The following is a 14,054-nucleotide window of genomic DNA, read 5'->3' on the forward strand; positions in this document are numbered from 1 at the left end:
AAAAAGTCAAAGGAAGAGAAATACAGGAAGTAATATCAAATACATCAGCCAAGAAGTGCGTAAACAAAGGACCAGATCTCCAGTGCTGTCAATCAGGAGCAACACCCAATTTGCACCAGCTAAGGCTCTGGCCCAAGACACAAACCTTTTTCCCTGAGGTAGCAGCAACTCTTTATGCAATATACACCTAAATACAACCACCCCCACCTACAAACTACCCATGATTACTCTGGGTAGAAAAGATGTGACCATAAAAAGCTCTGAGAACTTATCCCGTGGTTTCCCTTTAGCAGCCTGCTACAGAATAAGCAGAGAGGGACCCAGGCCTGAAGGCTGCTGTAGTGATGATCCTATAGAGGTGTAACAGGACTAAAACTAATGGCAGCTACAGTAGATGGAATTCCAGCTTCTGAAGGTCTTGATGGTATTCTTTGAGGCCTCCCAGGAACCCTCACTACAGAGCTGGAGGTTCTGGGATCAGGCAGCAGTTGGCCACGTTACCAACAGTCTGGTGTTTACCCATCAAAGAATTCAGCAAAATTCCTGCTGATCCCACAACATCCTGAGACAACGATTCCCCTGATAATCCACAGAACCCCCAGGACAGGGCCTGTGGTTTTAATGCACTCCAGAAAAGTGCCACAACCACACACAGCACTTGTCTGACTCAAACGCATTCCTCTGCAATCTTCTTGGAACCCCAAACCTCCCTTGTCCAGGATGAGGGAGTTTCTTAATTGGCGAAGACAATAGGAAACAGCCCTGTTTCTATAATCCTTTCTTCTGGGACTCCAAGCACCTCTCCTGGCGCCGAAGATGGCTTGGTTAACGTGGTCTGGTTCTGCAGTCTTCAGTAATATAAGCTGCAAAGGTGCTCATAGTAAAGGCCCTTGTAATCTGCTGTTCACTTTTCACTCTCCATCAGCATCCCTCTCCGGATGCAGCTGGGCTCTCTTCCAATACCCCACAGCTTCCGATGTCCAGCTCCACCTCAATCCCAGTTGGCTGTAAGGGAAGCGAAGAGGAAATTAAGCTCGCATATTTAAGGGCTTGTCTATACCGAGGCATCTAGGGAAGTTAATCCAAATTAACTGAAGGCATGAATTTGAAATGGATTAGTGAAACTATTAAATCCCAGTGTGAACACCCTCATTCAGAATTAAAGTGGCTTTAATGCAGTTTATTTTAATTCACTTCCAAAGTGAAATAAGTAAATACACACACGGATTTAATTTGGTTTAACTGATCCATTTCAAATTCACACATTTAGTTAATTCAGATTAACTTTTCTCTATGTCCCCAAGTAGACAAGCCCTAAGAGTCCATAATTAAGGTCACATCTGTACCTACTATCAGCGTCACACTGTAAGCTCTTTGGGGACAGGGACTGTCTCTAACTATTTTATTTAGTGTCCAGTACAATATGGCTCTGATTTTGATTTGGGCTTCTCGACACTACTGCAATACAAATACACTAGACAGCAATTTGGCTCAGGAAGGGAAACAGAATATAGGGCCAGATCTTCAAGTGGTATAAATCACCACAGATCCAGTGATTTCAATGGAGTTAGATGGGTTTACACCATCTGAGGGCTTGGCCTGTAGTATCTAATTTGAAGCTACAGTGAGAACAATACAACATAGTCACGCATGTTAGTAACTGACCAGGACATCTGAGTCAATGTTCTTCCTCTTGCAAGTAGTTATATGAGATCTTTAACGACCATGCGTAGTCAGGAGTGTTTCGATGGAACAACTGAGTCAGTGTGACCCAAATCAGAAATGAAGCAACTGATTAATTATGTCCGGAATTATAAAATGGGCCATTTAGAAGCAGGGAAAAAATGCATGCACTTCCACAATTTATAGCTTGGTTGTATTTTCTTCAAGTCTTCAAAGCTCACCACAGTGTCCTGCCGGTGACTCCTGAATGAAGCCAGAGTTCTTCCATTACTTCCCTAAGGACTCGGTCCTTGCCTGGCAACCTGTCTCTGACTTAACTCCAAACCACCTTTTCCATGGCCATCCTCACCATCCCCAGATGGGCTCTCCAGGAACGTCTCACCTGCCGGGAGGATTTTGTTAAGGAAGCAATGCGGCAGGTGCTAGCTTTCCCCCAAGTGCCTTCTCTGCTCTCCAACAGCACCCGGGTGCTGGGCACAAAACTCCAGGAGCGACCTAGGGCTGGTTTCAGGTGACCGCTGCTGCCATCTCTGGTCACGTGGTTAGTCACCTGGAATACAAGAAACCAGCTGATCAGTTCCAACCAGTTAGCAGCAATAACTGCTCCTCCTTGCCATGAAACACTGGGACACTTCGGGAGCTAACGGATGCAATCAGCTGCTTCCACTGATTTTGGTTCCTTTCCTTCCTTTGCCCCTTGTCATGACTGCCCATGCTGCCCTTCCAGTGCTTCATTTGTAATGAAAGAGGTGCTGGGGCTTAAGCAAGTTTTTTTACTTTAATAACTGATGCGAGAGGCCTGGAGGTGCCAGGGCTATGAACTGCCAAGCCTAGAGATGCCAGGGCTCAGGCCTGGCACAAATTAAGTCCTGTGCCCTTCGAAATATCACTCGCTGCGGCAATTTGTGCCTCTCCAGTGGCACGTATACAAGTTGACAAATAAGTTACTCCTTCCAAGCTTATCTTTTAGCTCAAGCAATGCTGGACAAGCTTCCCCAAGCAGGCAGTTCTCCAGTCCACCACAGTCCAAATCCCTGCCTGCCCACCACTTTATGTTTTAGAAACATGAACCTCTACCAGGTCTGTTAGCTCAAATGGGCTCAATTGACTATACATGCTCTAGCCATTAGAGGGAGAGAAAGCGCCAGTGTGTTCACACAAACTGCTTCGGTAAGACCTGTGCATTGGCTTAAAATGACTGCTGGCCCCAGACTGGCAATGAAGCTAGGAGAGGCCAGTGTATAGCAGACTCTCTCATTCCTGGGGACTGCAGTGCCTCCCAGGCGGTGAGTTTAACCTTGAATCTGTGATGGTTCTTCCCCTCTGCTTCTTTGCTTGCTGCTTTACAGGTGATCAGAGCAACAGCGAAGCTGGATTCTCCCAATACATTTTAATGCCTGCTCCACTATATTGACTATTCATAATGCTTCTCCACCAGGACCTCCCCATTCAGCACATTGATCAGGGTCACGGCATTCCTCCTAGGAGTCAAATCCTCAGTGCAAATGCCCAGCCCCAGAACCGAAGGACAGAGCACGGAGGCCTTTCCAGTCACCATCCGTTTATAAATGCTGTAATGCCCTGTACCTACCCAAAGATGACTGGCTCAAGGGCCACTCTGGTAACTAGCCAGGCACCTAGTTTATATAGGAATCTACATCAGTTGTTGCATCAGAGAGCAATGCAAACAGCCCTGTCATCTACCTGTCCTGAACTCCTTCGGGATCCGTGAGCAGAAACAGCCCGTTGGCAGAGTTAATAAAAACCACAGCTTGCTCAGCTCTGTTCTCGCCAGGCAGTTTGTGGAAGTTTAGCTGCAGTTCAGAGAACAGTCCCAGGCCACTGATGCTTGCAGAGTTGCAGGAGTCCCGTTGCCTGCTCCTCTGCAGCTTTGAACAGGTTCACCTCTGTCATAATTCTCTGCCCCCAAATTCTTTTCAACTCTGGGTCCCCTGCTCCCAGCCCAGGAAGAGCAAGGCAAAGACCAACAAACTCACGACCACAGCCATGCTAAGTTCTCTGGCGAGTGTCTTCAGTTCCCTGGCCAGCTGCATCATGAGGGCCAAGCCTGTGGATGACGATACAATAGCATTTCAAGGCTTGCTTCCATTGGCAGTTTCTTCGAGACCTAGGACCCTCTCCTGAGAGAATGAATCTGGTGCAGTTCCCTCAGTCCTCTGCACTCCCACCCAGGCAGATGACCCTGATATATAATGTGAACTTAGTGCAGTTAATACATGCTTATTTGTCAGTCCCTGGATAGTTCTCATATCCAGGGAACAAACCTAGCATAGGCAGCAGCAGTTACATCTTTCCCTCCTCCACTCCCACCACTCACTCCATTAACGGGCACCACCCCTGAACCAGGAGGACCAGAGCTAGAATAATATCACCACCTAGCTCTTCAACAGTGCTTCTCATCAACAGATCTCAAAGTGCATTCCAAAGGAGATCAGTAGTAATATCCCCATTTTACAGACGGGGAAACTAAGAAGGAAAGCAATTTGTGCAAGGTCATCCCATAAGCCAGATGGAGAGCCAGAAACAGAACTCCCCTGAGTCCCAGTCGAGTGCTTTATCCACTAGGCCACAATGCCTTCCCATGACCCATTCAACCCTTTGCCTCTCTGCTGAGACTGCCACCCAGCCCTAACTGTGATGGTGACCGGCATGCACACTTGTCCTCTAGAAACCGGACTGCGAGTCTCCTGCTTATTTCAGGCCATGACATTTTCCCCACTGACTTCCAATAACTACAGGCCAGATGGCTCAGAGGACTGGCAATGGGCAATGGAATCCCTCACTCTCAGGCATAATCAAATGCAGTCCAAGTCAGTAGTGACTAGAAGTTACACTCCGGCCTATGTGAAGCATTTTACCAGTGGCTGTCCAGTTCCAGGATCAATCCAGCCCCCTACCCTCACCTTACTAGAAATCAGTGACAAAAATCTGTAGAGGTTCCAACAGCCCCACAAAATTCTGACGAGTAAGAAATCAACTAGGTATTCAAGCTTATCTGGAAGAGCGCAAATAAGGGGGTAGCTGAATGGTACATTTTTAGATGGTCTCCAGCACTGTTATATAACCCCACACTGCCCTGGAATAAAAAACAAGAACAACATTTTCCTCTCCCCATTCCATAAGTCATGGGGGCTCAGGGATCAGACTATACTGGGGATCATCGACAGCACAGAAAACCAGCTGGAAATGTTGCAAGTAATTAGCGAGATCCAGAAGAAATACTGGAATTGTCTGTCCCCAGCATGGGTAGATCAGTGTTTCTTTGCTGCAGAGACCCAGTTTTGAATCCTCGAACCGTGCTCGCCCCGCAGCGCCTCTCACACTCACCCTCCGCCTGCCTGCCTCCAAGGAGTGGGCAAATCACAGCTGAGACAGAGTCAACCACCAGCACCTTCACTGGTCCCAAGGAGCTCAGGACCTGGGAGCGAAGCACAGAGTGTGTGAGGGCAACACACAGGGCACCAAGTGCCATGCAGAGTGGCACCAGTACAGCTTATGCCAGCACAAGATGCGTGGTCACCAGGATGAAGAAATCAGAGTGCTGAAAAAGCCTGGAGATCCTGATATCAACAGAAAAGTCCGCCCAATCCTGCACGTTTGGACTCAAGTGAGCAGCCCCACAGCTTCCCAGGATCAGGCCACCGCTCTGACTGGGTGGATCTTTACACAATCACAGCGAGAGAGCCAGAGCCCCACCTGCTGGGACACGCTGCACCGGAGCTCCTGTAACACATCCAGCATTTTATAGACATCAAACACCCGGGCCACCTGAATCCTCTGCAGAGCCTCCACCTGCAGGGAGAAGAGAGCAAAAGCATCACACAGAGACAGCTCGTTCAGACCCAGCCTCACCCTCTCCAAGAACCACACCATCATTCAAACCCAAGCAAGACCTTTCAAAGTCCGAGTGGCTACAATATGTTCGAACCTGCTGCCCAGCATTCCCAGCCAACACTCTACAACCATCTTTCATCCCAGGGTCCTCAACCCTGCCCACTGCCCCATGTAGTAGTGCCATTATCCCCACTTTATAGGTGAGAAAACTAAGGCACAGAATAATTAAGGCCAATGTTTGCAGCTTAAATCTATAACAAGGGACCTGAATAGGTGGCCTGATTCTCAGGAGGTGCTAGGCACCCAGAGAAAGGAAGGTTTGGTGCTCATAGAGGGAGCCAGGGGAAGCCCAAGACAACCGAAGGCTGGAGCACTGAATTGCCTGAAAGTCTGTCAGAGGAAAAATCGGATTCCTGGGTATCCGCCCTGCTGGTTCAGGGGCAGGCCACTGTCAGTGACAGCAGCCAAGGAGTCACTAGCTCCGCGCTCTTGACGCTGGAAGCAGTCAGGGTCAGTGATGCAACCACACTGACCTGCTCCTCTTCATCCCCTGTCCTGGTCTGAGCCAGCTGGAGCAGGCGAGAGGCAGTGAACCCACCCGTGGAATCGACGTAGAGGACATTCTGCTTGAGGTCGTGGGACGTGCTCACAGCTATGCTGAGACACACCTAGGAGGAAGAGCGTGTGGCTGGATCTCACCCCATTGCAGCCGTCCTTCCTAGCGGAGCAGCTTGTTTTCACATTGAATCCAGCACGTTACACCTGAATCAAGCTAGGGAGCAGGCTCGCTGTCTGCAAACCACTATCACGCAGTTACACAGTGACGGGACAGCGGAGCCACCAGGGTCCTTCACCTCTGCTAGCAAGGAGATTGACACAGGCCTCAGCAGACAGATCCAGGCCTTTGACTCCACCAGGGCACCTGCCATGTGCTCTAGGTAAAACCTGGTTCACAGCTCACAGCCCCACATTTCACACATGGTGCAAGATGAGTCAGTTTAACGCATCTCCTTCTTTGGGCTAGTAGCTGAGGAAGATCAGTGGCCACAGGGGGTAAGATGAGTCTGGATTCTTGCCAGATGTCCGGCAACAGCTGTTTATTGGTCTTCAATTGTTGTAAATATCTCCCCCCAGTTAGCACCCCAGTGAGCACAGTATCAACCATCAAACAATGAAAAATGGAGTAACAAATGAGGCCCAAGCTGCCTCTTCCCTGTGGATGCAGAATGTGCCACAGGGGATGGGGTGTAGGGAGCTGTCACCTTAAATAACTGGGGGAGGAGGAGGAGGAATTATAACATCTGCTCTGTTAGGCCCCGGAACGGCCTACCTGTGTCTTGCCACTGCCAGGTGCTCCTGTGAGCTCGGTCACTTCCCCAGTATACAGGCCAGAGTCCAGCAGCCTATCCAAGCTAAAAGGAGAAAGAGAATCAAAAAGAGAATCAATCCTGAGCTAATGAAGGCTGGAAATCAGTAGCCTCTGGGTACCTGTGTCTCAGATATACTCACCCAGCACATCCACATCCCCACAGACTCTCCCCCCTTCCTTTCACTCCTCTTTCTGTTTCTGGCAAGGGAGCTAAAATGACAGCAGGGCAGGTATAGGAACAGAGTCCTGAACGGGGAATGCCTTTGCCTTGTTGGCAGCTCTGGAGGTTTGAACGCAGCACGAAGGCAACAGGTGGGCTCCTCTGAGAGGTCGCACTTGATTATTATAACCAGTAGGGAAGGGGAAAGGGAGAGTGGTTGATACCAAGTATCGAACTGTTAATTTCTATCCCTGGTCCTCACGCTCAGAGCCATCATGACTCAGGGCTGTTCCGGCAGCAGTAACCATCCTTAATGGCTCAAATTGCCACCTGTGCAAATGCTTATAATGTTCTGCAACCAAATGGGATAAAAATCTCTGGCAAGGATGCAGCAGCTGTGCACGTGCACAGGGAGATGAATACAATGGGGGGTCAGAGCAAGGGTCAACTGCAGGAGTGTAGGCTGGTGGCTTGAAATAGGTGACTAGTGCTAACACGCTAATGCTGTGGACCGGCAAAGCAGAATCTCTATCCACTCAAGAGGCAGCCCTGCTACCAGCTCAGTCCCTGCAGGAAGGGAATCCTGACAGATACCGTGACAGCTCAGATCTCAGCCGAGCGGCTGGAGCTGTCTCCAGGTTGAAGCTTAAAATCCAACTTGGCTTCTGGTGACAGAGGGTGGAGAAGAGAAGAACTATTCAGCTTTAACCCTTGCTCCTCTCCCCTTCGCGGGTGACGTCCTCACCTCCTGCTCCCTGTGGACAGGATGGCCGTGGAGCTCTTGAGTTCCTCGTAGAGATCCGCCCCATTGACAGGAAAGGCTGAAAACTGTGCCAGCAACACACGTCTCACGGCGACCAGGGCCTGTGTGGACAGACAGCCATCCCCAAATGGGACACTGAAGAATTCGTAGAGAGCTTTGTGGCATGGACCATCTTTGTTCTGGGTTTGTCCTGCGCATTGTGGGCCATGACTGGGGCTGCTAGGGAGGTTTTTCGCCTTCCTCTGCAGCATGGGGCACGGGTCACTTGCTGGAGGATTCTCTGCACCTTGAGGTCTTCAAACCACAATTTGAGGACTTCAATAACTCAGTCATAGGTTAGGGGTTTGTTACAGGAGTGAGTGGGTGAGATTCTGTGGCCTGCATTGTGCAGGAAGTCAGACTAGATGATCATAATGGTCCCTTCTGACCTTAAAGTCTAGGGGACTACCTCAGTACAAAGAATTACAACTTCCCCAGAGAAGGCGCCTTTGCAGACAGACAGAAGGCCCTAAGGAACATCGGGTCAGATCTACAGCACCCAGCAGACAGACTGATGCGTCGTCAGCCCAGTTGTGCATTAGGGTGAGGTCTCTGCAGACAGACAGACAACCCACATCAAAGCATTTGGCTGAACCTGGCTCTCTCTGGCAGGCTACAGCTTTAGCTCCCAGATTAAACATCAACACCAAGGAATCTCTTCTCACCTTGTAGGACAGGGAGCACTTCCGGGCAACTTCCTCCAGGTCCGAGGAGACGAGGTCCACCACTGCAAGTAACGTTCAGAGATAAGCAGCTGGAGGCCAAAATTTAACAGCCCTGGAATGCCAAAGAACTCCTCAGATATAACACACGGCGACACTACTCTGCCATATCCTCCCCGAGCCAGAAGACAAGAGCCAAACCCAGCTTTGGGCAGTGAGATCTAACATGCAGCTGTACACACACAGACACCGAGCTGTGTTATCAGAGCTCAGCCCCACGGCTAGCAGGACTCTCTGAGCAGCGGTGAATCAAAGGAATGCTCACTGAAGGTGTCACAGGGCTAGTCTGAGACCCGTTCCCACTCCTGGGTGTGCAAAGGAGCACAGAGTGTAAAGTGAACGGCCTTTGGGGCTTATCAGTCACCCACTGGCGAACCCACAGCACCATCGTCGTCAGCTGCTCAGGAGCTGCGCGGGACTGCAACAACAGGAAGCGTGACACGGCAGGATCCCAGTGCATTGGCAGAGTGGCGTGGAAGCCCAAGACGGGACTAGCAGATCGCACCTAAGTGCAGCATTTCAGTGTCCCTGCAGAGTGTGGAGAGGCCCAGCAGACAACACGTGGCATAAAATATACAAGTTGTGCCAAGTGCCAAAATGCTGTGGTGCTGGATGCAACGCCACAGCCTTAGGGCACAACTCCACAGCAATACAATGTGTGACTGCAGCACGCGTGGACACACCTGAGCTAGCGCAGAGCTCGCAAGCTCCGCTAACTGTAGCAATGAAGCCACGGCACCCTGTACACACTGCACAGGCCTTACACACCTGCTTGGGACCCCGCGGATGTTCTCGAGCGGCCACGGCGTCACTGCTAGTGTTACTGAAGCTGGCTAGGTCAAAGCTATGTCTCTGTGTGCTGCATTCCCACTTGCAGCGCAGACGTAGCCTTAGATACAGAGATGAGCCAGATACAGCTCCGTGGTGTCTGGCTGCCTTAACGGGCCGGGGCTTCAGGTACGTCCCTCTCCCACTGCTGAGGCAGGCATGAACCTCATCTCCTACCCTACCCTGCTCCAGTGAGAGAGCAGAGTCCAGTAGGAGGATCTGAGAATGCTCCTTGAGCGCAATACTGAGCTCCCAGCCAGTCCCGCCCATCGGTGCAGGAGCATTGCCCCACAGCACAGGCCAGCGGGCAAGAGAGCTCTGTGCCCTCCCCTGACAACTTCCCGGGGTTCGCCCAGATCCTAGTGCTGAGACCCTGGGATGCCCCTTTACCTGTCACGATGCCGTTGGCTTTCAGAAGCTGGATCATCTCTGCTGTGAGGCCGGGGCAGAGGCCTGCTCGGAGTATCACCATGTCCCTGTGACAGCCCCTGCGGGGAAGGGGCCAGGATCTGTATGTGGGAAGGCTGAGTGCCACGCAGACCTGCACCCTGTGCAAGAGAGAAGAGTGCGGGTCCATTATTCCGGACACACGGAAACACCACTCCCCTTCACTCTCTGTACCACCACCTGAGTCTTGGTTGCAGCTCCGTGAACAAAGCCATGGCCAAGTCCCACGGCCAGCACTGTGAGCGAGGACCATTGCAGGGCTCGCCTTGCTGCCCTGCGCACCAGGGAGCATCTCTCGGGATCTGGGATGGAAGGAATCTGAACGATAAGTTTGTGTAGCCCTCCGCTAGCTCACAGCAGTTCCTGGATCCTGCAGCTGCAGGTCACTACCAGGGTCATGTTCATCTTGTACCAGCACCTGGAGGCAGTAATGAGGGATCCAGTGTGCTAGGCGCTGGACGCACACAATGAAAAACCAGTCCTTGCTCCATCTTTTCCAGAGGAGCAAGGTCTCCAAGCCCTTTGCGCTGGTCCCGGCATCTTTTCTTTAACACAGTCGTGGCCGGGAGTTTGGCAGGGTAGAAATCAGAGAGCCTGCGCCCAGCTCTGACATTGCTAGCGAGGAACATGCATGCACAACACCTCCAAGCCGTTTGCCAGGCGATGGCAGGATCATTGTGACTACAGGGGGATCTCAGGCCTGGCTGTAGGGAAACAAGCAGTCCTGGGGAATCTTATTCCTAGTGTGTAGGACTACTCACTCATGCCCGTCCAGCATGCAAATAATAAAGAATCCCAGAAAAGCCCGGTGCACCGAGACCCCTTGCCGGAGCACCCACCCAAGCAGGCAGAAGAACATGACTCTGAACAGGGGCATCGCTCCATTCCTGTCCAGCCGCTTTCCCGGCACACACATGGGGCAGCCTGTCCCACCTCACTTCCAGGGCAGGACCCGGAATAAGCAACAGATGTACGGCAGGGCTAGCAAAGCTGGCACCCCCGCCCCACCTCGAGGACAGGGCAGCTCACAACAAAAGGAGACGGGAACCAGCTCAGCCCTGGAACAGCTGCAGAGCAACCGGCCGCTAGCAAGCTCAGCCCTGAGCAGAGAGCAACCAGAGGTCCTGATTTCAGAGGGCTGGTCCCAGTTGTCAGGCTTTGTCTTATATAGGCACCTATTGCCCCTCCTCCACCCCTGTCCCAATTGGTCCCACATGCTCTCTGCGCTTCCCAGGGAACCAGAGCTTAATCTGTGCCAGGGCTGAGTCCCGGCACCCCTGGGCTTGCTGCGTCAGTTATGAATGTAAAAACCTTGCTTGGGCCCCTGCACCGCTTGCATTACAAGCGAAGCCCTGCGGAGAACAGACCCCGTCTGACCCACCCGCCCCGCTGTGCTCCCAGACAGGCACCGCTCACCTGCAAACACCATGCCCCACCCAGCTCAGCTCCCCAGGGCTGCCTCTGCCTCCACTTCCTGCTCCTGTGCCGGGTTCAGAGAGCAAACAGCAATGCCAGGCTCAGCCTGAGCTGTCTATCTCCACCTGCTGGCTGCCTGGGGAGGAGGAGGAGGAGGGAAATGCAAGCAGAAGCAGGAGAACACAACCCAGGTGTGCTTTCCTGAACCCAGGCCCTGGTCCCTCCCTTTGCCTCTCAACTTTGAAATCATTATAGAATAACAAATGTTTTGCACTTCTATAGCCCCTGCCTTCCCAGATCTCAAAGCAATCATATTAGAATCAGTAGGGTGACCAGACAGCAAGTTTGAAAAATCAGGATGGGGGCGAGAGGGTAATAGAAGCTTATATAAGAAAAAGACCCAAAAATCAGAACTGTCTCTATAAAACTGGGACATCTGGTCACCCTATGAGCAACTGATAACCCCTAAGGTGACAGTGGCTTTCACTCTACAGTCAGATCCACACAGGGGGGATCTTACAGTAGGATCGAGGCCTATCATAACTGAAATAAGTTAGCAACAGATCCACCACCCCCTTTCTCTTTTGTCAGTTGTTTACTTTGGCAGCACTTCATACAGCCCTTCTCATTGCTTCTCTATATAGTCAGTTGGGCCCCACACCTGCTACGAGCTTCTGTGCACACAAGCAGATCGGCTACCTGAGTTAACCCCCCACCCTGCACATGTTTAACTTCATTCACATGGCAGCCTCATCATGTGCAACTAGGCTACACTTGTGCATATAACTCAGCGCACGTGTGAGCAGGACTTTAATTGTTTAGCCCAGACCCTCAGAGATATTTAGGCTCCTAACTCCCATTGAAATGTAGACCCCTAAATGCCCATTGATTTCAGCTGAAGTTGGGAGCCTGAATATCTCTGAAAGGCTGGGTCTTTCTTCCTTGCTGAAATGCCCGTCACTGAGAAAGCAGAAAGAAAAACCTTTCCTCACTGTTTTTAATAGCAATTTGTAAAAAATTAAAAAGACACCAGGGCCCCTGTTAGAAACAAACACTGGTTAACAATAATACCCCTGGGCATGCATACAACACATAGGTATCTTCAGATCATAGTTCACTAACCAGCTTGCTGTAGAAATCCCTTGTCAATGACCCAGAACTGCTCTGAATCTTATATATGACTTAAAAGCACCACAACTTTACTACAGCTCAGCAACACAACTGCTGAAGGGGGGCGGGGGGGAAAATCCAAGCCTACTCCCAGCTGGAATGCATTTATAATCAGCCACTTTGTGGAAGGATGTGGTTCTCTTGCTGGCCAGATTTAGCACAGGTGATTGCCATTCAGTGCCTCCCCTATCTATAAATAGTGGGAAGGGGGAGGTTGTGGATTGATTGCTAAAATAGCAGATACTGCTAATATTTGGGGAAGGGATAGTTAGGAAAGAGGGTTAGTACTGAGAGTGAGAGATTTTGAAGAGGAGGAGCAGCAGCAAATATTAATAAAGTAGAGTAATATTAAGATTAGCTAGAAAACAGAGCTAGGCTTAGAACTGAAAATCAAGATATATTAGGCTGCTGCTTTTTCTGGATGAGTGTTACTAGGCTCTGTCTCTCTCTTTCTGGACTGATTCTTGCTGAATGTTTATAGCAAAGATTCATTCTTCTAGAGGCTTGTATCAAGTGAGCAAGGACTGCAAGCTGGAGCTCTTGCTCTTTTTTTCTCTTGTAACGCTTTCTATGAAGGTCTCTAGGAAACAGTAGATACAAACTGCATACTAAGGCAGCAGAAAGGAAACCTCTTAAATAGTCACTGCAAGGGAGCAGGCAACTCAAATGTGATCAGAATGCAAGTTACTTTTATTGATGTTGCTCCTTCATATAAGGACTTGTAGCTTTAAACAAGTCTGTGGTCTTGTTAGTGTTCATGTTAAAATTACTCCAGCAGCTTGAGATAGCAAATCTCAAAGGCTGAGTCTGCAGATTTTTAGCTCTGAGCGCTGCACCTTAATAGCCACCTGAAACCAAAGTAGCTAAAGTCTTTGATAAGGATCCTGAGGTAGAAGTAACCAAAATGCTCTTCAGGGGTATATTGAAGCAATGTTTGACTTCTGGACTCAGTTCAGTTAATAGTTCTCTACAAACATGCAGCAATCACTGACTAATATTGCAGGTTCTCTAGAGACTTTAAATACTATCACAGCATTAGAATGAGTAAAGCTTGCTGTTGAAGTACTTCAGTACAAATTTTTGATCTAATATTTCCATCCTTGAGTCCACTAAGGATGGAGTGTATAATCCACAAAGCAAGGAAGGGATACTTTCCCTGTGCCAAACTGGCTCTGACATACTAACCCAGGACTGATTCTCTGAAAAGCAGGCAGTTCTGGACTATGGGAGTGAAATGAAACAGTGTCAATTTCAGAGCTGTTTAATGGCATCTTAACTGCAGTCTGAGTTAGCTTCTGAATGAATCTCCCTTTCTAGTTCCATGGGGACAAGTAGTCTTAAAGAACTGACTGCTTTCTTGGAAACGGATCCCAACCTGTGGAACAAACTGCCACAGGATCCAAGGTCTAACACAAATTTTCCTCATCTTCCACCCTAAGGCTAAGGAGTTTTTGACCTGGCTTTCTCTACCAATACCAAACACAGCACTGTGTACACTAATGTGAATACAAAACAAAGCATTCTCCTGCACCCACTTCCTCCCTAGGGGGGAGGAGAGCAAACACCTGAGATGTTAGTCCCTCTGCTTAATGCATGACTGGA

General features: G+C 50.0%; 1 protein-coding gene across 2 annotated transcripts; it reads right to left on the reverse strand.

The window, feature by feature from the left end:
• Window positions 1-11,370, reverse strand: RAD51D (RAD51 paralog D). 2 transcript variants are annotated; one of them, XM_032789664.2, is made up of 11 exons: window positions 11,283-11,360; window positions 9,810-9,967; window positions 8,535-8,596; window positions 7,813-7,931; window positions 6,869-6,950; window positions 6,072-6,206; window positions 5,401-5,496; window positions 5,032-5,122; window positions 3,681-3,751; window positions 2,066-2,233; window positions 1-1,005 (listed from the first exon to the last, which is right to left on the reverse strand). In XM_032789664.2, the coding sequence occupies exons 2-11, from the start codon at window positions 9,889-9,891 to the stop codon at window positions 922-924; spliced, it is 990 nt and encodes a 329-aa protein (XP_032645555.1). In that variant the 5' UTR covers window positions 9,892-9,967; window positions 11,283-11,360; the 3' UTR covers window positions 1-921. The 2 variants fall into 2 exon arrangements, with proteins under 2 accessions (XP_032645555.1, XP_032645556.1); XM_032789665.2 differs by lacking the exon at window positions 6,072-6,206 and having other exon boundaries at window positions 11,283-11,370.
• Between the last annotated feature and the right edge of the window lie 2,684 nt (window positions 11,371-14,054).

The sequence above is a fragment of the Chelonoidis abingdonii genome, chromosome 20, assembly GCF_003597395.2.
Source record: "Chelonoidis abingdonii isolate Lonesome George chromosome 20, CheloAbing_2.0, whole genome shotgun sequence".
Taxonomy (NCBI): domain Eukaryota; kingdom Metazoa; phylum Chordata; order Testudines; family Testudinidae; genus Chelonoidis; species Chelonoidis abingdonii.

Excerpts from the sequence above, each read along its gene's own strand:
- RAD51D (XM_032789664.2), bottom strand. The coding sequence starts at position 9,891 with ATGGTGATACTCCGAGCAGGCCTCTGCCCCGGCCTCACAGCAGAGATG. Across the intron at positions 8,597-9,809 it reads AGCCAACGGCATCGTGACAG|TGGTGGACCTCGTCTCCTCG; the intron begins GTAAAGGGGCAT and ends CGTTACTTGCAG. Across the intron at positions 5,497-6,071 it reads CAGGGGATGAAGAGGAGCAG|GTGGAGGCTCTGCAGAGGAT; the intron begins GTCAGTGTGGTT and ends TTCTCCCTGCAG.